Raw genomic sequence first — 27,599 nt, forward strand, 5'->3', positions numbered from 1 at the left:
CTGGATGCCAGTTCTGACTTACATATGGATTCAACTTAAGAAACCCAGGCGTCCCCAAGTCAGCTGCTGCTGAAACTGATCAGTGGCTGATTCCAGGAAGCCCGGGGCAAAGCAACTCTGCCTCGGGCTTCCTGTAGTCAGCCCCTGGTCAGTTTCAGCAGCGGCTGACTTGGGGACGCCTGGGGCAGAGCAGCTGGGGTGCTGCTGGGTTGCTCCAGTAGCTCTGAGGAGCGGCGCTACTGGAGCAACCCAGCAGCACCCCAGCTGCTCTGCCCCAGGCATCCTGATTCAGCCACTGCTGAAACTGACCAGCAGCGGCTGAATCAGGACGCCTGGGGCAGAGCAGCTGGGGTGCTGCCGGGTTGGTACAGTAGCGCCGAGGAGTGGCGCTGCGGGACCAACCCGGCAGTGCCCCAGCTGCTCTACCCCAGGCGTAGGCAATAAAAGCCTGGTCTGCTGGGGGTGGAGGGGGGGCACTAGCTGCACTCCCCCCCAGCAGACCAGGGAGACGCGGGTGGCAGGACCGTCCGCATCCTCCACGGCTTCGCTCCGTCTCCCTGGTCTGCAGGGAGACGGGGAGCAAAGCCTTGGAGCACGCCCGCAGCGGGACAGCTCAGGCGCGCCCGGGCTGTCCCACTGCGGGCGTGCTCCGCAGCTTTGCTCCGCCTCTCCCTAGTCTGCTGGGGGGGGCTTCCCCCCCAGCAGACCAGGGAGACGTGGAGCAGCTTTTCTCGCCCCGGAGGACGGGGGCGGCGGGACTGCAGCGCATCTGGGTGTCCCGCCGCTCCAGTCCTCCGGGGCGAGAAAAGCCCTGTTTGTAACTGCGGATCCGACATAAGTTGGATCCGCGTAACTCGGGGACTGCCTGTATGTGGAAAGAAGAAAGAAAAATCTTTTGAAAGGTTAGCAACCAAAGTCCCTTTCTGACTCCTATTTAAAAATGTAATCATCACAGAAGAGGAGCAGGAAAAAGGCATCAGTGAGAAAACAATTATTTTTTAAAAGCACATAGATTTTGTGGCTTGTCTTTGTGAGAATGTTTTTTGCTAACAAAGAAGCGCCTTCTTCTGAAAAGAATGGCATACTATTCTACAAATAAGAAATGCAAAGCAAAATTAGGAATATTTGACTTTGAAATCTATCTTGATATTAAATCATGTTCCATGGTGATAGAACATTAACCAGTTTGAACAAAGAAAAATACCGTATTGCCTTAACCAACAATAAGGAAAAATAGCTTTCAAAGGAAATAGTTTAACAAAGGGATAACAAAAGAGAGCTAAGATTGTCAGAGGAAAATATCCTATGTAAGGGCCTCATAACAGAATAAATTAACACAAGCTTGAAACCCTTAAAAGGGATCTCAGGTTTGGTTTTACCTTGTTTTTGACCATAAACAGATTTTCACAGTGCAACTAATTTTTCTTCCCTACAATTTTTTTCCCTGTTAAGGTGCTTCAGTGTCACTAAGCTGAAGCTGCAGCAAGTCCGATCCTTCCAACAAGTAACCCTATACCTTGAATCTGTGCACATCTAGAATCAGTTCCATCCCACCACAGCACAATGGGACATGAAGATGCACAACACCTCATAGAAGTGAGCCTCAATGATCAGGACCCCAGTCATCAGAATATGGCTGGCAAGGTTCAACTGGGAATTCTGTTGCATCTTTATACAGGATGATGGAAGATTTAGACAAGATTCCTCCTGCCTAACACTTTCCAAACAACTATTTGATTCAACAAACTAAGAAGCAGGTAGGGTTGCCAGGTGTCTGATTTTGAATCAGATAGTCTAGTATTTGAGCTTTCTATTCAGGAAACAAATTGAGAAAATATAAATGAGAAAATATAAATGTTTGGTATTTTCTAAGTAAGATGTAATGTAGATTGTAATGTAATGTCAAGTGTGTCCGGTATTTTTGTTGAAACCATCTGGAAACCCTAGAAACAGGTGACTCTTCATTTGAAAGATGAGAGCAGGGCTTTAATGAAGCTCCCACCCCTTTGACAATCCATGGAGAGAGACTAAGTTCATAATTACTTTGCTGTTGCTTATATGGTACTATGTAACATTAACACTGGCTTACTCATCATGGTCTATAGAGTAATTAAATTAAAACTATAGTGCAATGAAAAATTGTCTTGCATTTAGCAGTGTACTTCACCCAGTAGGATTTAAAGCACTTCACCAACAATATTACCTGTACAAAGTATTCCATCAAAGACAGTATGTTAAGAAACTTAAGGTTGCATGGTGTATTCAAGTTAGAAAATGCTTGTGTTAAGGCTGCAAATGTGAACTCATCTCTGTCCACTGTGCACATGCTAAAGTGTCTAATTTTAACCTGACAACACATTATTTTTCAAATACAATACATTTACAGTCTTAAAAACACATTTAGCATCTTACATTTTTAAAAAATGTGTATTTATACTGTTTTCATTGTCATAACATACATTTACATATTTAACTTCTATAAAACATTATATGGGGGAATTATTTCTTCTCTTATTCAACAGCTAGGGTATATCTAAACTACATGGCTCCGTCGACGGAGCCATGTAGATTTGTTTGTTTGGCAAAGGGAAATGAAGCCGTGATTTAAATAATCACAGCTTAATTTAAATGGCTGCCACGCTGAGCCGACAAACAGCTGATCATCTGTTTGTCGGCTCAGCGCACTAGTCTGAATGCTCCCGCACTGACATGAAAGCCCTTTATCGACCTCCCCGGTAAACCTCATCCTACAAAGCATAACGGAGAGGAGGTCGATAAAGGGCTTTCAGGTCGGTGCGGGAGCGTCCAGACTAGCGCGCTGAGCCGACAAACAGATGATCAGCTGTTTGTCGGCTCAACGCGGCAGCCATTTAAATTTAAATGAAGCTGCGATTATTTAAATTGCGGCTTCATTTCCCTTTGCCGATCAGCCTAACCTACATGGCTCCATCGATGGAACCATGTAGTTTAGACACACCGTTGGTGTGCTTAGCTCATATTTTAGAGGGTAATATGGAAAATCACCTTCAAACTGAGTCTAATTCAGCCTGAAAGGTTAAAATTTGGGAAAGTTATAAACAACCGAGAATTGGGATAATTAGAGAAACATTAATTGTAGCAGTTATTATGCTGCCCACTACTTAAGGTTGCTAAAAACAGCAATGTATTCCCTATGACATGACAAATGAAAAGTGGGTGGAAAAGGAGCTGTTATTAAACGTATTATCTCTGAACATGGAATAAGTATTAGCTGGGGAGAGAAAACTGACTGAAAATCGAAATCCAGCTGGGGTGGAATTTCAAAGTTCACACACATGGAAACTGAACCAAGGAAGAGAAGAAACACTCTAGGGGAGAAGGCAGGAAACTACCACTTTGGCATTTTACTTTTCAAAAAATAAGTAACAGATAAGTGAGATAAAAAGAACACAGAACCAGGAAAGCAAATCCTGCAAAAGCAGATTTCTGATTACTTACACAACAAAGAGATCAAGTTCTGTTGGAGCCTTGTGGGAGATAAAATACTGTAAAATTAACTAAACTGCTAATTATTGCCATCTGATGCCAGGATGTTGTCACGGTCTCTCAGGTCAGATCACAGGGTGTACTACTGTGTTGGAGTAGTACAATGTTTGTATGGAAATGGGTGACAAATGTAAACTAAGGGTTTCTGGATCTTAACCTGTTACGTTCCCAAACTATTGTCAACTTTCTAAGCAAAATCTCCAATAGATGATAGAACACCTCCTGGCCTTATTGCTGGAGACAAAAGAGGTATGAAAAATAAACGAGTTAACATACTGTAACTTCTGAGTTGTTGACTTTTACCATTGTAAAAATCATTGAGTCTTTTATTGACATGTGGGAGAGGGGCATTTCCTCACATTCAATTTTGCCATATCTTTCTTGAGATTAGAGTAAAGATATAAAGAAGAAAAAAAGCTATGAACATAACTACTAATTTATTGATTTCAAATTTATTTATTGATTTCAAATTGCTCTATAAATCTAGCACTAAAGAATGTATTGTTATTAGATTTGCCTAGCATCTGGATTACATACTTGCATGACATTGTGACAGTCACCTTTAGAAATACTTCAGATAGATAACATTGACCTATGAAAACATTTAAAGATTAAACAATCTTTAATTACCCTAGTTGTCCAATACTTTGGCTTAGGGATGTGACTAGTTAACTGGTTACAGTTAACCACGGTCCAGCTGGGCTGGAGCTGCTCCTCGGTTGCCCGCAGTGTCTCTAGCCTGGCCCTGCTGCAGCAGCCCCCGCCTATCCTGGGCCTGCCTACTGGCAGGGGCTCTCTAGCCTGATTGGAGCAGCCCCTGCCCATCCTGTTTAAGTGGTTAACCAGTTAAACTTAATGTTTAATTAGTTAACTGATTAAACAGGATTTTACATTCCTACTTTGGGTTAGCTTATCCAAAACATGGCAGCATCTCAAACAGAATTATAGTTCCCTAAAACCCTAAGCACTGCTTCAGTCCTAACCTACAAAGAGTACCAAAGAACCATCAATAAGCCTTCCTGCAACAGCTAAATTTTTCCTAGAGGTTCTAATTATTGACCGGACTTTATTTCACAGTGCCTAAAAAGACAGCTTGAGGGGTATGCCAGCAGGATTCACTATCTGGATGGTGTATTTAATGTCCAATACATCCTGAATTATGTCTTATAAGACGACTCTATATTTTCCACGTTGAGTAAAGTGGCAAGACATATATACATCCCAGAGCTATACAATCTGTTTCTATCCAAAGATACTGAAGGTTGTTATCTGCTGCTCTTTTCTTTCTTTTCTGTAGGCATTCTTTCTTTCTTGAAATTATTTATCTTTTGCTGATTACTAACAAGACTATCACAACTTTCTGATCTTTGCTGAACCAGAAAACAAACTCACAACTGAAAATGAATGTTTTACCTTTTCCAAAATCTTAAAGATAACAAATGTATTGATGAGAGGCAGAGCTAGCAAAATAGGGTCTCCCCTACTTCCTTATAACTCACACAATACCTAAAGTCAACAACTGCATTATTTACATAAACCAAAAAAAATTACTAACACATTAATACATACATTTAAAAGCCCACTTTAAATAAGACGAATGGTATTTTGGGGAGAATACTAAATTGGAGTTCCCTTGAGCTGCTTGAGGCCCATAACAATTGCTCAGTCCTCTTATACCTCGAGGCACTGCTGTTCTAGATGCTATCGAAGAATTGACAATGTAAAAACAGCTAAAATAAAAATACACACACACACACACACACACTAAATTAATTACAGTTACAATCATTCCATACATTTAGAAATGAAGAATTATATTTAAACTCTTGAACAATGGGCTTGAAAATGAGAGCATGTAACATGTTACCAGTATGTAACATTTTAATTTGAGACCACATGTTAATAAGATTAATGTATACATGATTCAAAGCTATGTTTACTTCTCCAAAATATTCAGAGCATAGAATCAAGTCACTCGATTAATTAATTTCAACAATCCTACTTTTATTAATAATATTTTTTTACCAAAGCTAACTAGATTACAGGCAGTCCCCGACTTACGTGGATCCGACTTATGTCGGATCCGCACTTACAAACGGGGCTTTTCTCGCCCCGGAGCTCGCGGGCAGCGGGACCTCCCAGAGCGCACCGGTCCCGCCACCGCGTCCTCCGGGGCGAGAAAAGCTGCTCCGGGTCTCCCTGGTGTGCTGGGGGGGACTCCCCAGCACAGCAGGGAGACCCGAGCAAAGCCGCACAGGCGGCGGGACCCCGCTGCCCGTGCGGCTTTGCTCCTTTGCCCCGGAGCAAAGCCGCACAGGCGGCGGGGTCCCCCGCCTCTGCAGCTTTGCTCCTGTCTCCCTGCTGCGCTGGGGGGGAATCCCCCCCAGCGCAGCAGGGAGACCCGAGAAAAGCCGCACAGGCAGCAGGACCCCGCTGCCCGTGCGGCTTTGCTCCTTTGCCCCGGAGAAAAGCTGCAGAGGCGGGGGACCCCGTCGCCTGTGCGGCTTTGCTCGGGTCTCCCTGGTCTGCTGGGGGGGAAGGGGGAGCAGCTAGTGCGCCCCCCGCCCAGCAGACCAGGCTTTTGTTGCGGGACGCCTGGGGTACAGCAGCTGGGGTGCTGCCGGGTTGGTCCTGCGGGGACCTACCCAGCAGCGCCCCAGCTGTTCTGTCACAGGAGTCCCGATTCAGCCGCTGTTGAAACTGATCAGCGGCTGATTCCAGGAAGCCGGGGGCAGAGCAACTCTGCCTACGGCTTCCTGTAGTCAGTCGCTGATCAGTTTCAGCAGCGGCTGAATCTGGAGCCAGTTCCGACTTACGTACAAATTCAACTTAAGAACAAACCTATAGTCCCTATCTTGTACGTAACCCGGGGACTGCCTGTATATGCAATTTGTCAACCATTCCCCACTCTCCAATTACATATCAATTAACTGGAATTCAACATCAGGTTTGTTTTAAGAAAAAAAACCTTCATATATATATATAAAACAGAAAAATGCAGCATTGTAACAAAATATATAAATTTGCTATTTAATTTCTTATAGAACCAAGAGTTCATGGTCTCCGTCAATTCAACCAATTTCTGGTAGTTTGGCAGAGTACAACAGAGGCCAAATTTTACATACTTCAGAAAGGAATAGATTTTTAAATCTTTAGTTGGGTAAATAGTGTTTCAAAATTTAACTATTATAGATGAGCTGTAAAAGTCTTCATAAGATATTTAAATGTAAAAGTATTTTCTTTTCAGACAGCAAAATAATTTAACAATTCATATCTTCTGAAAGGAAATAAGGAACCCAGCAAAATGGTGACAATACAATTTGATGGGTAACTACAGAAAACCTGTAAAACATTTAATTTAGAATAGTTTGATACATTGCATGTTAAAACCAGGAAATTATAAACCTGTATATTGCTTTGGAGCTGATGATAATCACTGCTTAAAATCCACCAGGAGGGAAATTGCCACCCTGCTTCTTAAGTTTGCAGGACTGGCTGGAAGAAATGAGCAATTCTTGATGGCTTAAGTGAAGAAGGTAAAGATGTAAAACTGCTGGAGAAGGGGCCAGCATGGTGGTTGATTCCTCACCCAGGAATGAGGGGTTTTAAAAGATCAGCCTCTGATAGGGCCCTCCCTTCTGATTCACAGAGTAGATTTTCTCCTCATTTTGGTGGCAAATATACTGGGATTCTGTGAAGGAATTTTTCTCTATCATATTATCGTAGGAGCAACCGGTTCTTTTCCTCACAGGCCCTGCTCAAGCAGTACTTGGCAGGCAGTAAATAATGAGATATAACATGACCTATGTGCATTCTGGATGTTCAGAGCAGGTACTCCATAAAAGAAAACATATAGTAACGGATAGCTTGGGGAAAGAATTTAAGGAGAGCTGCTTGGTAAAGGAGCAAGCTAGGGGTTGTTGGGGACTTCTATGATTGGTATGGCATGGAGCCAACCCCCTCTCATTACAATTCACCTTCCCCCTCTTACAATGGGAGTGGTTGGTAAGGTCTCGGCAATAGATTTGCCGGAGTGATCTGGATGAAAAGGAGGGAGTGGGTTGAAACCTTCCCCCTGGGTATTGTAAGCTCCCAGTAATGGATCTGCTGGAGGGATATGAGTGGAAAAGGCGGGAGGGAAGGAGCTAGTGTAGGCACTCCTCTCTCCTCCCCACCCCCACGTTAATTATGGAAGAAAACAAGAGAGAGTTACTGCACCGTACATGTTATCTTCCAGGTAGTCTCAAACATTGCATAATAAAGTTGTGGCCTGATTAAACTCATATCAAACATCTCTTCTTGTTTTGGTATAGCCAGACAATCCACAGAGGTTTATTGAGAGCAGCCATTTCCTTTTAGGTGGAGGACTAGCAAGAGCAGTAGATCTAACAGGTCCTCACTATGACAGTGATACTCCACATAAAAAAGACAACAGAATAGTCCCAGGTAATAAAATAAACACAACAGCCCTGTGTCAAGCCTACGTTCCACCAGGCATCTAATAGTCTATGGCTAAGTCCTTGGCACCAGTCAGGCCCTCCTTCAGAAAAGACCTGCTCTTCCTTTTAGCTGCTCCTCAACAGAGCTGGGCTAGCTTTCTTCTTTTAGCCACCTCCTTCAAGGCTTCTAGGAAATGACTGACCCCACATCAGTTTATGAACCCTTCCCTGACCAGTGTGCGGTTTTGTACGCTCCATCAAAGCCAAACTGAATTTTAGTTTTAAAGCTTTTATAAACACATTTTGGAATGATAGGAAAATTAAGCAAGCTTCTGTTCCTGTGCACACAGTACATGACACTGAAAAACAGACAGCCCTTTTCAGACTGAAGCAAACTTAAGCACGTAGCTCTGAAACTGCACTTAAGTCCTGACCTGAACCCAACTGTCATGTAGCACTACTGGCCATCACTCAAAGATTTCTAAGCATTTCAAATTGAGTTGCACAAATGGGATGCATGCACAGTGATAAGGCAAAGTATAAAAACCTGGACAGATTAGATAGTTAAGAGGGATGTCCAATGAAAAGTAGATTGAAAATATGAAGGTTACTTTATCTGTAACTGGAATTTGTCTCTGACATCTGTACATTACTCTTCAGGGATGCACTAATGGTGCAGCTTAGACCAATTCCCAGGTTGCAACACTGACACATCCCAAGATAATCAAGAGCAGAAATTAGTAGAAACTACTCAAACACTACTCTCTCGCATCACCCGTGATGCAAGCCACAATTGAAAGTGCATTTTCCCACTGTCTTCGTTTCACGCTTTCAAAAAAGGATACCCAGAATCTGTTTTTTTTTTTTTAATTTTAGATTTGGGCCATTCAAAATGGATTTTTGTTGTGACTCAGAAATGTACATACTAAAATGGAAAATGTTCTACTTGTTTTTATTTCTTGAATAACTATTGTATTTTCTATTGCGTGTGTGTGTGTGTGTGTGTGTGTGTGTGTGTGTGTGCGCGCGCCTACATTTCCGGATATATACTTATTCCTACTTCAAACAGTTTTTCACCTTGGGGAAGTTCAGCACAGTGGGAGAGAGGTCAAAATGTGACTTAGCCACCTTACACCTTTGGACTGTTCTAGGGAATCAGTGTGGACTTTGATGTAAATTTATACTAGCCTTCCAAGATCTGTCTACTCTCTGCTTCAGAATCCCATGTGGTGCTTACCACAATATAGTACCCACTCCTACCATGTTCCCTAGGGGAAGGTTAATGGGATGCCTAACACTGCTGAGAGAATGCTTCCATGTTACCTTGTGCTGTTTATGGTCCTGATGTGCCATTAAAACAGTACACAGATGACTGTATACAGAAATATCTAGTGGGTGAAGCAGAATCCCTCCTATTTTGAGCAATCATATATGCATAGTGGATTATTTGGGAAAGAAGTTATGAAAACATTTCTCATTCAATTAAGCCTCCAGCATAGCTCTGGCTCAGAAAGAGAACATGGTGTGTGTGTGGGAGGAGGGGAGGAGGGGGAGAAGGGTTCCTTTAAAAACACCCCAAAACCTTTGAATCTCTCCCATAATTTGTAAGCAGAAGGAGAACAAGTCTCTATCCATCCTCCAGCCAATCAGTATGGTCGCTCAGGGTATGTCTACACTACCACCCTAGTTCGAACTAGGGTGGTAATGTAGGCAACTGGAGTTGCAAATGAAGCCCGGGATTTGAATTTCCTGGGCTTCATTTGCATCTTGCCGGGTGGCGCCATTTTTAAATGTCCGCTAGGGCAGACTCCGTGCCGTGCGGCTACACGCAGCACGGACTAGGTAGTTCGGACTAGGCTTCCTATTCCGAACTACCGTTACTCCTCGTTTCACGAGTAACGGTAGTTTGGAATAGGAAGCCTAGTCCCCGAACTACCTAGTCCGTGCCGCGTGTAGCCGCACGGCACGGAGTCCGCACTAGCGGACATTTAAAAATGGTGCCGCCCAGCAAGATGCAAATGAAGCCCGGGAAATTCAAATCCCGGGCTTCATTTGCAACTCCGGTTGCCTACCTTACCACCCTAGTTCGAACTAGGGTGGTAGTGTAGACATACCCTCAGTGATAACAGCTTCAGTGCTGTGCGTTGTGCTGCATGTCAGCTATAGCTAGTGCAACTGGATGCAGATGAGAATGGAGGACAGTGCCAGTGCACAAGTCCAAAGAGATTCCTGGGCAGGGATTTGCCTGCCAGATGGAACAGATTAGGTTTGGATATATTGTATTAAAGGGCATGTCTAGACTACATTGCTCTTTCGAAAGGGGGATGTAAATTAGGCAGATTGAAAGTGCAAATGAAGCAGGGATTTAAATATCCCATGCTTCATTTGCATAATCGTGTCACAGCGTTCTTTCGAAAAAGGGTATTTCGAAAGTGAAACCAGTCTAGACATGGCTCTTTCGAAAAAAATCCCCCTTTTTCGAAAGACCCCATACTCCTCAAAAAATGAAAAGTATGGGATCTTTTGAAAAAGTTTTTTCCCCCCCGAAAGAACCAAGTCTAGACTGCAGTTTCACTTTTGAAAGAATGCTGTGACGCGATTATGCAAATGAAGCATGGGATATTTAATCCCCACTTCATTTGCATTTTCAATCTGCCTAATTTACATCCCTCTTTCAAAAGAGGTGTGTAGTCTAGCAAAGAAGAGGAACAAACCTGTAGGCAAGGGAGAACAGAGAAGGGAAATGTTTGGGGGAAAAGCGAGTCTCTGTATAGGAAGGAGGGGATCACAAAATCCTTTGTCTTTGTAACGTGGGGGGGAACAATGCAGAAAAGATGGAGAATTGCTGAACTGCAACAATTCTGAGAATCAAGCATATTTTCCCATAATATAAAAAGGGGAAAATTCAGTCAATCTTTGTGACTGCGTTTACATAAGATGTGTGAGATGAAAGAAAATTATACATTGGGCATAAACATTTGCTAATAGAAGAATGAAGAAAAGAAATATTTAACAGCCATTGCTAATACACAAAATCAACATGAATTGTTCCCTTCTGTTTCCTAACAAAAATACTTTAATATAAAAACTGCTAGTTAATTCTTACACTGCACACATTACTTTGGAGAGGTGTAAACTAAATTTAATTACATTGTTCAGAATACCTAAAAAAGCAAATGAAGTAGGTAAAAATGATACTATAGGTGGTAGTTTAGAAATAATATATCAGTAGATAATGTGATCATGTGAGAGGAAGTTTTTTCTGGTTGGTGCTTCATTAAAAAGCAATGATTGCTGCTCATGAAGTTGGTGTGACCATGTTACTCAAAATCACACATGTTGCAATGACTTAAAAAAATAAAGGATTATTGTACATAGAAAAGAGGTTAAGAGGCGGGTAATCCACTAACTGTGTAATTAAAAAAATTAGTTCATAAGGGAAGGCTTCCTCAGTCCTGACTCATTCCGGGTGTAGGAGCTATGGCTCTGCAGTTTAAATGTAGCAAAAGCCATGCACACATGCTACATTTCAAACATGCAAATCTCAAAAGGTGTGTTATGATTCTCCAAGAAATATGTAGAGAATGTCAAAAATATGTTCTTGGAGACTAGAAACATCAATACAGGGAATAAAGACATTTATTAATCTGATATGACTCCCAATTCAATGCAAGTTTGAAAAAAAAAATCAAGGAATAGAATACTAAAATGGTTTAAGAATAATTTGGGGCTGTTTTAGAACAGCACCTGTTTGTGGTTTTATTAAATAAGCACAAGTATATTAATTATTGATAAAGCACAAGTATATTAATTATTGATAAAGCACTAAGAGCACTTTTGGCATGATACAGCATACAAGAGAAACACAGCTCTATAAAAGAAGAGCTTACAAGAGTCAAATGTTTAATACACTGGGAAAACTAAGGGATGAGTCAGTTTAAAAAAATGTTATGACTATAAGAATTAGGTGACAATATTTTTAATTAAGAGGGCTAGAGACTGGGTGCTTTATAAAAGAGGCTTAGTGGAAGGATAAGAACAGCCATACTGGGTCAGACCAAAGGCCATCCAGGCCAGTATCCTATCTGCCAACAGTGGCCAATACCAGATGCCCCAGAGGGAGGAAACAAAACAGGTAATCCTCATGTGATCCCTCCCCTGTCACCCACCTCCAGAGAAACAGAGGCTGGGGACACCATTCCTACCCATCCTCGCTAATAGCCATTGATTGACCTAATCTCCATGAATTTATCTAGCTCGTTTTTGAACCATGTTAAAGTCGTAGCCTTCATCACACCCTCTGGCAAGGAGTTCCACAGATTGACTGTGCACTAAGTGAAGAAAATCTTTTTGCTTGTTTTAAATCTGCTGCCTATTAATTTCATTCGGTGACCCCTAGTTCTTATATTATGGGAATAAGTAAATAATTTTTCCTTATTCACTTTTTCCACACCACTCATGAATTTACAGACCTTTATCATATCCCCCCTTCCTCTCCTCTTTTCTAAGTTGAAAAGTCCAAGTCTTTTTAATCTCTCTTCATAGAGATTGGGATGCCAGAGGAAGGTGCATGGACGATGCAGGAAATTTTGGATTAGAGGGTAGAGCTAGCTGAGTATTGCTTGTTATATCTGAGGGTACACTGCGGGGTTTTTCTGGGATACTGGAGATATCCTAGAAAAACTCTGCTGCATCCAGGGAACGTTTGCTCTTCCGCTTTTTTTGGCAGAAGTGCAAACGCGCTCTTTCAGAAGCCCTGTCTTCCTCATTCCATGAGGAAGTAGGGATCTTCTGAAATAAGGGGATTTTCCAAAATTTGGCCCAGTGTAGATGGGTGAAATTTTGGAAAACCCTCTTCTGAAAAAAAAATCAGAAAAAGCTGTAATGTAGACCTAGCCTGAGTGGTGAGCAACTAGCTGGATGAGGTTATATCAGGAATCCAAGAGGAGGGGGTTAAGAAGTACTTGGGGAACTTGGATGTCAGGGGACTAGCAGGAAATGTCTTGGGCAGGGATTGTTAATGGGGCAGCTAGGTGAGTAGGTAGGCTGCTGACATTGTGAGAGTTGGTGAATGGGACTCTGCAGCAGCTGGCTTGGATGGGAATCCCCTGTCTCCTATACAACCACCTCTCCCCCCACCCTGGCCCCTGACTCCCTCCTGGGATCCCTCACCTCCTATACACCCCCTTGTCCCCTGACTACCCTCCTATGACCGCCTATATGACTCTCCATCTCTCATACAACTCCCCTTATCTCCTTACTGGGCCCCCCTCCCCGGAACATCCTGCTCCCTATACAATGCTTGCCTTCCCCCACACTCTCCATCCATACTTCCCAGCACACCAGGTCTGGTGGTGCTACAGCAGCACCACCCAGTGGGAGCTGCAGCCATGCTTCCTGGAGCATCTGGGCTGGGGGTGCGGGGAGCTGAGGCTGCAGGAGAGAAGAGACAGAAGGGCAGGGGCAAGGGGCTAGCCTCCCCAGGCAGGCATTTAGGGACCAGACAGAAGAGTCCAGCAGGCTGGATATAGCCTGCAGACCATGGTTTGCCTTGTCTAACTGCCCATCATATTTGAGAGTCAAGAAAAATATCTTTTCCTGAGTCAAACTGGCAGAGATTGTTGAGGGCAGGAGGGGAGGGAAGGGAATTCACCTTTCTCTGCAGCACGGGGCCTGAGTCATTAGCAGGTTTAAACTACTGTAAATGATAGATTCTCTGAAACTTAAAGTCTTTAAATCATTATTTGAAGACTTCAGTAACTGTAGCAGAGGCTAGATGTATATTATAGAAATGGACACCTAAGGTTCTGTGGCAGGCAATGAGACTAGATTATTATAATGGTCCCTTCTGACTTTTATAGTCCACAAACAGACAGCCACACGTCAAAGATCCTTGTGCATGGGGCATGCTTGGGACAGGAGAAGTGTGCCAGGTGAAGAGACATTTTTGCAGAGACTACAAACACTGATGTGACCTATACAATCATCTTAGGAGACTAACATGTCCTCAGTGAAGTCAAAATTACTCTGAGGGCTTCAGAGCAACCCATATTTGAAAGTTGTAAACACAGCCCCACTTCACCATGGGCACAGCACAGAGTCTCGCAAGTGTTTTGGGAAGAAAAGGGTATGAGAAATTTATAAAGTGAATTGGTCAAATAGTTAAAAAAAATCAGTTTCTCCCCTACATTGTTTAATTTTTTTTCATTGCAGTAGTGCCCAGTATACCAAGTGCTTTCTACAAGTGTAAGATATGGTGCATGAAATCAGGGCTGGGCAGCCAAGGGTTAGCACAACTGTTTCTGGCCCTGTTCCCCTCTATCAGGGCAGCAGGCATACCTGTTCCTGACTTTAAGCTGGGAATCTTCATCTTTCCACATGCATTTGGGCCTCAGCCCTTAAGACAAGGGTGGAGAACATTTTTACGGTGGGGCCATTGACCCACAGAAAAATCAGTTGGGGGCCGCACACAAAAGTGAGAAACAAACAAAAAAGTCCCACAATCATGAGCTCCAATGCTGGGGGGAGCGACAAGCCTCAGAGACCAGATCCAGGCAAGTTGGGGGCTGCATCCAGTCCCAGGCCTTAGGTTCCCCACCTCTTCCTTAAGAGGATGTGGTAGGAGGACCCTGGCCCTCCCTTTCCAATGGTTCCCAGCCCAGAGTACTGGGGGAAGCAACACCAGCAGGGTTCTCTCTGCAGAAAGTCTAAGTTTACTTCTCGGGGCTACTTCCTAACAATAGGTCTCTCCTGTTTCAGGTGTGGCCCTTATAATCTAAACAGTCAGTTGCTTAACAAGAAAAGAGTCCAAAGGAGCAGGACCCTGTAGGACCTGCTGGTTCTTAAAGGGTTGGTAATTAAAAATGCACTGATTGTGAGCCTTCCACATTCTGTGGCCCCTCTCAGCCTCAGCCTTCTGTCTCGCTTCCTGAGGATGAATTCCTCTTTCCTGCAGCCTGTCCACCATGATCTGAATGGGCTTCTGAGCTCCCTTTTAACCTGCTCCTCCAGTGGGAGCACGCCTAGAAGGCCTGAGGAGGCAGGGCTACCTATACCCCATATTGCCTTTTAACCGTGTCAGGTGCAGTGTGGGGTTTACATACCCCATCACTGTATGTGCCCCATAGAAACTGCACCCCAACAAGAAGTCAAAAGACAAGAAACTGAGAAAAAATGGAGAGGGCTACTACATGCTTTCAGACTGGCCAGGGTGATGACTAACATTCATAAATGATACAACAGGACAGTAAAGGCCACATCTTTCTTTGAACACTAACAAAAAAATAGCAAAAGGGCACCTGATTAATCCTTGGTCAAAGACAATATATAGACATCATAAATAGTACAACTAGAGCTAAGTACTATTTATTAATTATTATTAATACAAAACCAGATATGTGCAGTGTGCGGTTCTGATGCTCTAGGCATGATGGGTCTTGGAATAGTAAAACCTTGGCACACCTGAACTGAAGCTGGCTCCAGAGGGGGTATGGGTATCCAATGGCCATTTATTTGAACTGTTAAAGATGTAGGAGGTCCTGGTGGTGCCAGAGGCTCCCTCCTATTTTGGCTGTGATAGTGAGATGATGATAGGATCAGGTGTGTAAAAATAGGTCTCAAGGGTCAAAATAGTCCTCTCTTTGTTTACACAGATCCCCAGTTATGTCAGAAGGTTGAGTAAGACCTTCTGGCCACTGATGAGAGTCTCCTGACAATCTATTTGTTAGTAGCCATTTGTCCACAGATACTGGAAGACTGAAATAATTGGATTAATCTAGGCCAGTGAGAAAGCCCTTTGTAAAGGTGCTGTTGCCAGCCTCAACTGGGAAGTACTATGAAAAGGCAGGGCTCTTGTCATACCACAAATCTGAGAAACCTTCTGAATATCCACATGAAAGAAAAATGCAGGACTATGTAGCACTTTAAAGACTAACAAGATGGTTTATTAGATGATGAGCTTTCGTGGGCCAGACCCACTTCCTCAGATCAAAAGCTCATCATCTAATAAACCATCTTGTTAGTCTTTAAAGTGCTACATTGTCCTGCATTTTGCTTCAGCTACCCCAGACTAACACGGCTACATTTCTATCACTATTCCACATGAAAGAAAGCATCTTTCATGCTGAGAACTGTGAACCAAGTTTTCTCCTTCAGGGAGGGTGTGACGGAGTGGGCCGCCTCCACCCCGTAGACGCGGACCCCCCCCCCCCCCCGCACTAATCCCGCGGTCGCCCTGACACTCCTGGGAACGATCCGAGGAGTGGGAGCGAATTGCCGCGCTTGCTCTGCCGCCACCACCCAGATGACGAGCGGCGCGCAAGGAACATGGCCAGCAGAGGGGCGGGGAGTGGGGGAAGGGGCGGAGCCAACCTGCGCGGCAACCGACATCGCGTCGGGACGCCGACACGGGATCTTTAAAACCCCCATTGGGCTGGGGACGGGGAGGAGGCAGGAGAGGCAGAGTGGGGAGAGAACAGAGGAGCGATACGGAACGGAGCGGGAGGAGGGCGCGGTACAGGTGGAGCGGGGAGAAGCGAGGGACACACAGAGGGCTGAGTCCAATACGGGGAAGGTGGGAATAACTGGGGAGCTAGAGCCGGGGAGATAGGAAGTAGCCCAGGGCCGGGTAAACCCGGCATGCTGGTGAGTTTCGGGCAGGCGCCCCACCAGCAGGACAGGTCTCCGTGTACCTGTCCTTAGGGCCCTGGGGTGGGATCCGGGAGAGAGGGTGGGCCCGGATCCCCCTATCTCCTCCCATCCCCCCCCTTTGGTGGCCATAATCAAGAGGCCACAACTAGGAACTAGAGAGAGAACAGGGAGAGGGACTTGACTCACCTGTTACAGAGGGAATTATTAATACCTGGGTCACCATATGAAATTTTCATTTGTAAATAGGCACATTTAGTTGGTGTAGATCTAGCATTGGTCATTGTCTTCCATTTCTCTTGGGAATTATGAAATATGTGGAATAGACTCCCTTCCCTTCATATTAGGATAGCACTTACTCTGTGGAAAACAATCTCCTGACAAAGCATTTCCTTATGAGAATGGCCCATGAGAAAGCACAGGGAAAGGGGTTTCTGCTGGGTAGGTGAAATAACCTTGATTATGTAGTGGAATGGATGATCTCTAGTTTCCACTTGTCTGTTATTATTGCCATCCAAATGTGTAAAGTGGACAAGTTGGCCACCACTTTTAGGGAGCAGTCATGGGTGGTGGATGAAGCTGCTACTTGGGGAGGTAAACTCCCCATCCTGCTGTCCTACCTATACTCCACCCTGTTCCTTCCCCTACACTGCCCAGGTCCTGCCCCCTCCCTACTGAGTCTCTCTTCTCTTCCCTCCCTCTCTTTGCTCATCCCCTTCCAGCCAACTCTTTCAGCCCAAATGTAGCAAATGGCATTTGAAAAAAATGGCACTCTTCTAAAATTTCTTACTAAAGAAAATGGAGAATGTTTTCAACTGCATGGTGGATTGTGAAGATGGTATATGCAGAAGGTACCTAAATTTGAGAATAAAAATGTATTTCCAAAAATTCTGAAGAGCAAGTCAATTGTCTTACTGAATAAAACATTAAATATTATGCAATACATGATGCAGCTCTTCTCTGTTTTACATTTTCTTAATCAGTATTTGTAAGCTGATTTATATTTTAAATGTACTCTTAAGGCTTCATAAAGTAATCATTCCAGATTACTACATATTTAATGCCATGAAACAAAGACATTATTTTAAGTTAATCAGTCAGAGCGGTTTAGTGAGTTCATAGCAAAGTTCATTGCTTTAAGAAAAAGGAACCCTAATTAATTGTGTGATCTTCATAACAATAGACATGTTTATTAAATTTTACCATATGTTTCTGTTAAAATATATTTCCAAAGACTGTAGGCATAATAAAGATTTTATATCTTATTAAGGTACTGATTTTGGAGGTGGGTTCTCTTAAAACTAATTAATCAGAAGTAGTCAGAAGTAAAGAAAGGAAAATTCATTTGTCCAGGTCTCTGGAAGAAAAGGGATGTTATCCTTTTAAGAACTCTCTTCAACAGGGGGTGAAAGGAGAGCAAGGATGGACAGAAAAGACAGAAAGACTTTGGAAGCTATCGTCTGTATTTCAGTAATTAAAATTGAAATATCTATTTTAGATAAGGTTTTTTAAAAAAATAAATAAAAATGTATAGCCAAGCATTTAAGGCTAGCTGAATACTCAGACTGTGCAACTAAAAATCTATGCAAGGATTTTTAGAGATGTGATTTTATAATCTTCAGCAAGAAACTAATGATATGTTTAAAGCAAATTTCAAAGTAAGACATTGTGGACATATTACCGTAATGTGCAATTGTTTTTGTCAGTAAATTCAGAAACTGACAGTATATACCTCTGGGTTGGCACATGCTTGTTAAATGGCTTCATTGCCACTTAATGGATCTGTGGCCAGGTCTCCCTGGTGGCAGAGTGGCCTAGTAGTTAGGTCACCAGATTATCAAGCAGAAAATGGGTGCAGGACCTTGCCACTGGTGTCCCAGGCATAGGAACTCCAGCCCACTATATTATTATAGTCCTTAAATTTGGGGCGCAGCCCCAAGAGTCCATATCTATCCCTTAATTAGGGTTCTAACAGGTTCCCTCCTTTGACCCAGGGGGTGGGGTTAGAGGCCCTAACCTGTGACTGGCCCAGTGGACAGGCTTTGGTTCCTGTCCTGCAGACTGCAGAACCATGCTCCTGTCTCCTTGATGGTCAGCCCCTAACTGAGCCAGGCTCCTTCCTTTTATCTCCCTCCAGGCCTGGGATTGGCTACGGGTAAAGTGGGGCAGGGCTAGCTGGGATGAAAGGCCTTGTTGAGCCCCTATAATGCCAGACCTTCCTCTCTTCATTCCCTCACAGGCTCTTTCACAGTTTCAATGTTATTCTAAAAGGTTCTAAAAGTATTAAGATCATAGATCCATTGGGGGGAGACTCTCACTCGGGTACAGTATAACATGGCATCAGTATAGTAGCATGGTTCTGAAGCAACGTATTAAAACAAACTCCTTTACAGTGGATGTAGGGATAAAACATCGGCAGGGGAGATCTGGGTATGTATGTTAGCTTGCTTGGCTTACTCTTTGGGGCTGGTGTGTAAATGCCCAGAGAATGGAGGGCTGACTTTAGACTCCTAAGCAAATGCAGAGATTTGTTGGTCTGCTGAGGATATTAGACTCATTAAAGGGAAAGGCCCTGATGGTACTGTGGGCCTCACTCGGGAACCCCAAAGAGTAAAGCCACCATTTCATGGCTCCTGGCTATGGCTGTGGTGATACTCTAAACATAGTATCACTTGCATCTACTGCTGTCCGGAGTGACATCGCTGGAGCCACCTTCTTTCAGAGATGAGGACTTGGAACTGAGCCCTGTCTTTCAGGGGAAATTTGTCTCTGAAGTTCACAAGTTTGGAATAATTTGTGAAATTATACTTTGTTAACAGTGCCTGATGGTTACCAATTCCAATTCAGAGGCAGTTGATGAAAATACTTTCCTCCCAAGATGATCAAGGTCTCTAAGCTCCCTTGTCACTTGATGTTGTCTTGGGGTGCTGTACTCCTGGCCCAGCCTGTAGCCACCTGCACCAATAAAGAACTGGGCACTGGGCAGGTAAATAGGAACTCTGCCTCTTTGGCTGGTATAAAATAGCATTTTTAGCCCTTTTTGGGAGCAAGGAGGTATGCCTCAGTCTTGGTGGTTCCAAAACTGTCTCGTTCACGGGAAGTGCCATGTTACTAAGGCCATAAGGTTGCAAGAAGTCCAAGATACCACATTGAGCATCAAGTGTCTCTGCAAGAGGGATCTGGAGCTCAGCTACCACCTTTTCAAAAGCTCTTGTTACTGTCTATAGCCTTCAGGTGATGAAGGAAATGACAGAACAATTTACGTCAGAAGGTGAAGAGGAGAGAGGTATATCTGTGCAAATATTCAGGACTCAACTTCCTCCTCTGCAGACTAACAGAGCTGGCTGATATAGGCTGTAAGAAGAGGGCCAGTGTGATTCTTGCACCAACACAGGAATTCTAGTAAACTGATTCCATGGACGAAGGATCAAGGCACTGGATACCAGTGGGCTTTTGGATAGTCATAACCAGCAGGAGAGCAGCTCCAAGACTCTGGGCTTGTCTCCCACAAGGGGGAAAAGGCTTGTCTATGTGACAGGGCGCCTGCCCTGCACTGGCCCTTTAAGGCCAAGACTCAGGCCCTGAGCCAGGGCTGAGAACAGAGAGGGCAGCTGAGGCCGTTAGGGCTAGTGAGAGTCCAGCTGGCAGCTATCTAGTGAAGCACAGTTTGCTTAGGGGAGGGGAGCCAGTGAAGAGCTGACTGCAGAGGAAGCAAGGGCTCCCAGGAGGGAGAACAGCTGGGGATAGCCAGCTAGGGGTTCGGACGCAGATTACAAGGTAGCCTAGGTAAGCGGGGCAGTAGAGATAACCCCATGCCAATGATGAGCAACCCATACAGACTGTAACTTGCCCTGAGAGGGGCTAGATGAGGACAGTCAGGGGGCACTGAGGCACAGTGGGGAGCGCGCACCCTGACAGTCTAGAACATTGGATTTGTCTGATAAGAAGATAGGTTCCTGCTGTTCTGCTGATGGAAGAATGCCCAAACTTGTGGAGGATTTTTTTTTCTTAGAGGAAGATCTGGATGGGGATCTGTCCATATGCCTATGATCATGTCTCCTACTTTCATGAGAGAGTTTTTTAGACTAAACTTTTGGCATTTACTCTGAAGCTCGTGCTCAAAGGGGTGCTGCTCCAAGTCTGAGGCTGTACTACAAGGGGCATCATTCTGGCCTGGATCTTACAGGTGTCTCATTGCAGTCTCCATGAGATGTTTCCACAAATGAAGATTTTATCCCACTTAGGGGCAATGCGAATCTCCACAAGGCAGTTAAGGCAGCACAGTTGTTCATCAGTGAGAAAGGGGCCAGGAAGTACCAATTTTAAATTGCAGAACTCTGGGCATAGTCCTTCTTGCTGCGAAGATGCTTCCCAAGTTGGAGAGAAACTAGAGAAACTATGCTGCTTATAAAACATGATAACACTGCATCTCTGCTTACTAAAAACTATTTACGATATACATTCACAGATTCTGAAAGTAGGGGAAGGTCATAGTAGACACAGAGCATTCTGACTCCGGCAATAGAGTGGTAAGAAGAAACTTGAGAGGCACCAGGCCATCCTTTAGTCCTCAGTTCAGAGCATGAGTAAAACTGTATAGGCATGGACCAATGACAGGCCCTGCATGGCTTGAAACCTTGGGATTGAAACATACCATAAACCCCAAGACTGGGGCACGGGGAACAATCTGCAGGAGCCCAAACACAAATGAACTAAACTACTACCACTAACACTAATACTATTGAACTATTTACAAATCGAAGAATTAGAAGGCACTCGGGGAGCACTTGCTTAAGCAAGAGAAGAGACATGCATCTCCAGTGACCATCACTGGCAGTACGAAGGAACTGAAGAGGTGGTAGGTTAGTGGGATCCAATATGTGACGCCATGAAGGTGCAATTCTAGAGGGCGCCTGAACTGACCTGATGGGTACCACCAGAGGAAATACCCTCAAAAATGACTGTGCACAGAGCACACACTCCCCTACTTGTAATCGACGTGTGCAATCGAAGAACTACTTGCTTCAAATCTGTTTTGCATTTCTATACAGCTTTCTATCTAAGAATTTCTAACTGCTTTTTAGATATTAATGCTGAGATTCACAAATTGGGTGTTGTGACCCTGGTTTGGAGAGTAAGGCAAGGAATGAGAAACTCTCTTCTACCCTCCTTTCTGTTGTAGTTGTATTCTACCCCCCAATCCAACTTCTTCAGGGAAAGTTAGTGAACACACTTGAAAATTTAGATCTAAGTGAATTGCTGACAGTCACAAAGTTAGTGGCACATAGAAACAAAGCCTGTGGCATCCTGGTCTTGTGCTTTACTCAGAAAAAAAATAAAGAAAAATACTTTACCTACATATTTAAATATTGCTATTCTAAAACTAATCACACTGCTTATCATTTCTGTCTTATGATGACAATTTTGGAAAATCCATAATGAATTACTCTTTCAAACCTCTATGAATTATTCAAGCTGCAACTGTTTAATAAATTAGCTGTCATAAGCTTGGCAATGTGGAGAAATAATTAGTCGCTTTGATGTTTACCTACTTACACCAATGATACACAAAATCTAATAAATAATAAATAACAATGGTTTGCATAAAAACTTATTTTAATTTCTACTGCATATAGTTCTTCATTACAGTTTGAAGTCTATTACAATTCTGAAACTTAGCAATTTTTACAAATACTGCACACAGCCAGGAATCCATAGGATGGAGCTTGCTGGCCAATTTTTTGTAGGATAGAATAATTTCTCTGTGTTTCTCTGCCAAAATATCATACTCAGATACAGCTTATTTAAACAATGTTGAAGTTAAGATAAATATTCAAAAGCAAACAAATTTTGCATTAAACTTGGTATTGTTCTTAAGAACTGAAACAATAACATATTGTGCAACTCTTTGGATTGTTCTTCACTAATAAATTGTATTAACTGGTATGCAAACACTTATTTTTACCAGCAAAATGTAACCCAGGCTGATTAAATATTTCCTTCCTCACATGACACATTAAGCAGTGTGGTAGAATGTTCTGATAAAGACCATATTTATTTACTGCACTATAAAGTAAAAGATAAAGTAACTAATTCAGAATTTTCTTGTTATTGTGAAGTTTTTTGAAGCAGAGAAAGCAGCTTGGCAAGCAAATCAAAACTGTTCTATTTATACTTTACCATTGCTGACAGTCATGAGATTCTTTAGAAGTACAAAAACAGTCTTCTATAAAACATCCTGAAACATTATCAGCATGTCCTAAGGATTTATTTTTGGCTCTGAAAAATATTATGGGAAAAGGCGTAGACATGATATATTGGAAAATATATTAAACAGAGGAAAATTATTGCTTTCTTAGTTTCCATCTTAAACTCTTGGTATTTATTTCTAAAAAATAAACAAACACTATGAAATTATGTTTGTCTACAAGGTATTCTGTAATACTACACTATTCAGGATATATTTTTCAGCAGTGCTTTTTTCCCTTTTAGCCATTTAACCTAACCATCAGATAATCCCCTCTGTGTGACAATCATTAGGTATAATTGATTTTTCCCCTGACTTGTATAAATCAGTAACATATGAGCATCTGTATTCCCTTATATTTTCAATGGACTTTCAGAGTAAAAAATTCCTTTATAGCTGATATTGGATAGTATGAGTTCTTGCTAGGATATATTCTTATAAATATAATATAAAACATTTATTTAGTTTCATATCCTTAGATTATTTGAATACTGTATATGCATGTAGATAAATATCAAAAGGGACAATGAAATAAAAGAAAACAATGTTTTCATAAATTAGATCCTTTTCAAGGTCATTATTATAATGTTTTCTAATTTAGCTAAATTTGTTCCTTTAAATTTCATTGTATAATTTATTAAGGCTTTGATGTCAAAGTTCGAATGGCATCAGATTACTAATTGGGACAAAAATTTTAAAAGGCAAATTTGGTACATAATCACTGCTCCGACCCTTGAGTGGGGTGAGATTTGTCTGGCTGACCAGAAGAGAAGATGAACAATGCTTTATGGCTTAGAGGGTGGAGAGGGGATGTAAAAAAATGCTGCAAAAGACCCTGAGGAGTTTAGAAGGGTCAGCCGTGCCTGGACCCTCCTCTCTTCACACGGAGTAGGCTACGTAGCACCCATTCTGGAGATAAATATACCAGGCTATTGGCTATATCTGCTGTGGGCATTATGTTAGACATCCTTTTTATTATATATAATTCAGATTTTGAAAAAGAATCAAGTTATTTTAAACAATCTGTACTTTTTGTATAGTATGTTTTAAAGTACTATCACATTCAAGCCCTGATTTGCACAGATATACTCACCTTCTTGACCTTAAGCACATAAGTAACCCCATGAAAGTGAATCAAGCCACTTGCATGCTTAAAGTAAGCCATGTTCATAAATTTACAGTATCTGACACTATTTTCAATTGCCAGGCTTTAACATCATCACAATTTGAAATTTTAGAGAACATTGGTAATTTGGGATTTCAGTACATTTTCAGCGTCTTGTAATAATAGCCAACATTGAATAGAATAGGGAATTACCAATTAAAATTCCAGCCTCTTTTCCAATCTATAGTGAACATTATGTATTTTAAAAAGCCTCTAGCTTTCATGCCAGACACATTTCTCAATCTATTGTATACAGCCAAGCCCTAAGATACAACAGCATTTTCTCTGATCCCACAGAAAGAGACAAACACCTACAGGATCTATATAGAGCAATCCTAAAACTGAAATACCCACCTGGAGAAATGAAAAAACAGATCGACAGAGCCAAAAATGTACCCAGACATGAACTACTTCAAGACAGATCCAAAAGAGAAAATAACAGAATTCCACTTGTCATTACCTACAGTCCACAACTTATTATCCACAATCCAACACATTATCCACAATCTAAAATCTAACCTGGAAAATTACCCCTCACTCTCAGAGGCCTTGGGGGTAAAGCCTATTCTTGCTTACAGACAACCCCCCCACCTGAAACAAATTCTCTCTGATAACCATGCTACACAGCTACATCATAAACATCCAGGAACCCAGCCCTGTAATCAGCCCTGATGCTAACTCTGTCCACATATCTATACAAGCGAATTCATTACTGGAGCCAACCACATAAGCCACCAAATCAGAGGTTCATTTAACTGCACATCAAAGAATGTAATCTATGCCATTAAATGCCAGCAATGCCCCACTGCAATATATATTGAACAAACTGGACAATCCCTATGGAAAAGAATTAATGGACACAAATCAGATATCCATAAAGGAAACATACAAAAACCTGCTGGGGAACACTTCAATCTACCTGGGCATTCATTAACAGATCTTCAAGTGGCTCTTTTATTACAGACCAATTCCACAAGCCAAATACACAGAGAAGGACTGGAACTACAATTAATTTACAAGTTTGATATTCATGCGAATGGCCTAAATCAAGATACCGGATGGCTGGGACATTATCAACCTACCAAACAATGAAGGTAATATACAGACAGAGTCATTGGCATCTGGTGTTAGTATTCTTCTTCTCTATTGCCTACCAATGATTCTTATCTGCCTCTTTTGACTATCCAGTCTTTAGGTGCTTATAGGTTATTTGTTTTTCCTGTTACATTCCAGCTCTGCTTTCCACTTGATATTTTTATATCCACTGCCTCTTCTTGTTTCCACTCCCCTCCTATTTTTTCCTCCCCCCCTTCTCCCCTATTTATTTTAGTTCTGGACATCCAACACTTTGATCATCTGAAAAAGTGGGTTGTGCCCATGAAAGCTCATGATCCTATCTATATGTTTTGTTAGTCTTTAAAGTGCTACCAGACTATTATTTGTTTTTTAAGTTTATTATATATTTCCTATGACTTCCTATGTATTTCCTATGACTTGCCTTAAAACAAATGGCAGGAAACAGAATTATGGACTACAAAAAATATATTGCGTCACTGGATAGCAAAAACTGATAAGTAAGGATAATTATGGATATTATTACGTAAATGCAATCATTTAGTTCAATTTTTTTTCCAATATAAATAACCAACCTTTCCAAAAACCACAATCCAACCAAACAGAAATACATGTAACTATCAAAAGGCATCAAATAAACCAAATGGGCAGTTGGGGGAGCCAGAGACTTCAAGGGTATGTCTACTTACAGCTGTCCCATGTCAGCTAAATTAGGCTCATGGGGCTTGAGCTGTGGGGCAACAAATCTGCAGTGTAGAAATTTGGGCTCAGTCTGGAGCTGGGGCTCTGGAACTTTGAGAGGCCTGAACTTGAATATCTACACTGTAATTTTATAGCCCTGTAAGCCCAAGTCAGCTGACACAGGCCAGCCGTAGGTGTTTTATTGCCGTGTGGCAAAATCCCATGAAGTCTAATAAAAATTTCGCTACTGCTAATTCATTTTACATGAAAGGTGCTCAGATACCATGACGACGAGCAGCAGTACCAAACTGAGATAAAAAGCAGATTGATATTTTGTCATTCATGGATTTCAGTCCATTTCATAGGACCCTTTCCAACATCATGTCTCACCAAGCTTGTTCTAAAATAGTACCCTTAAAACATCCAATCCTATGTGAGTAGTCCTAAATCAATAGGATTCGTGTAAGGAAGGATGGCATGTCACACACGTATTTTATTCCACCGCCCAACTGCTTTGTTAATTTTTCCGAATGTCTAACTTTAACTAACTTAGCTTCAGGCTATAGCTTTTTACTCTATTAGCAACAGACTAAATAATTCAGTTCCTTCATTTTTACCATTTCTCTGAAGATATTTATAGACTATGATCATGACCGTGGGTTTTTCTTTTCCCAGACTATCTACATTTAGCTGATTTTTGTCATGCGTATATGTCATCCTCGAATTTTGTTGCCATATTTGTGTTTTCGTGATTTTCTACAGCCTTCCTCAACAGTGTCTCCATATTGCACACAACACTTGAAATACAATATCCAGCATATTTATTTACAGTTTTAAGTATGTTCTCTGATATACTAGTTAGAGTCTGTATTGGGAACAGGAGCACTGGGATTCCTGCACCAAAGTTAAATCTGTCACAAACATCCTGTGTGGCCTTGAAAAGAAAATTGCTCTATTTTGGTTTCTGCCTCCTGTAGAAAAGATATAACATTACCAGCAAGCAGCTCCAGGGATGTTTTGAGGGGAAGGGTTGGGAAAGTGCTTTGCATATGCACAATACTAGAGAAATATTATTGAGCCTCCAGCCATCATACTCTCAATGATATGTAGCAAATTCTTTGCTGAGAATATTGACAATCAACTTTCAAAAGCAGATAGGCTACCATACACTCTTGGTAATTCAATAGTCTGGCAAATCCTGGAAAGTCATACACTTCTCACTGACCTTGCCAACTATAGCACGTCTGCACCTTTCCTTTTCTTCCCTTCCCTTTTCTGATGAAGTGGGTTTTACCCATGAAAGCTCATGGTACCATACATCTTTCTTAGTCTCTACAGTACCGCAGGATTACTCATTGTTCCACTTTTCTTATTAGTCCAGGAAAGACAGTGTAGTTTAGGGAAATTCCAGTAACACCTTTTTCCCTGTCAATATCTGCATCCCTAGCACTCAGATTTCAGGCCAGGACATGACACAAAATAGCACTGTTGGTGCTGAGTGATGAATTTCTGCCCATAGCAGCAAACAAAGCTCTCTGCAGCCTTTAAACCTGTTAGAAATATGGCATGGTTAACACACAAAAGCAAAATGTGATTCACAAGTTAGATCCATGCATGAGTGAATGAACACTACAGTGTTCAGAGAGAAATCTAGACAGCCATTATGGTCATTCACTCATCAACAACCAGGCCTCTATAATACAAATAACTTCAAAGCTTAATACTCAATTCCATCTACAAGCAATTATATGAGCCCAGTTAGAGAAAACACCAGCCATTATAGTCTCATGAAACAATGGTAGGAACTCAACTATGTCTCTCC

The 27,599-nt window shown here is 42.3% G+C and overlaps 1 protein-coding gene across 15 annotated transcripts in view; it reads right to left on the reverse strand.

The window, feature by feature from the left end:
- Positions 1-27,599, reverse strand: part of NBEA (neurobeachin) — a 748,692-nt gene that overhangs the window by 304,820 nt on the left and 416,273 nt on the right. For 7 of the 15 annotated variants that reach the window (XM_075919178.1, XM_075919177.1, XM_075919176.1 and 4 more), the window contains one exon: positions 22,791-22,889. The exons of the other annotated variants lie outside the window; for them this stretch is intronic. In XM_075919178.1, the coding sequence (XP_075775293.1) occupies positions 22,791-22,889 (99 nt within the window). The remainder of the gene's footprint in view (positions 1-22,790; positions 22,890-27,599) is intronic. 15 annotated transcript variants of the gene reach the window in all.

This window comes from Pelodiscus sinensis, chromosome 1, assembly GCF_049634645.1.
Source record: "Pelodiscus sinensis isolate JC-2024 chromosome 1, ASM4963464v1, whole genome shotgun sequence".
NCBI lineage: Eukaryota > Metazoa > Chordata > Testudines > Trionychidae > Pelodiscus > Pelodiscus sinensis.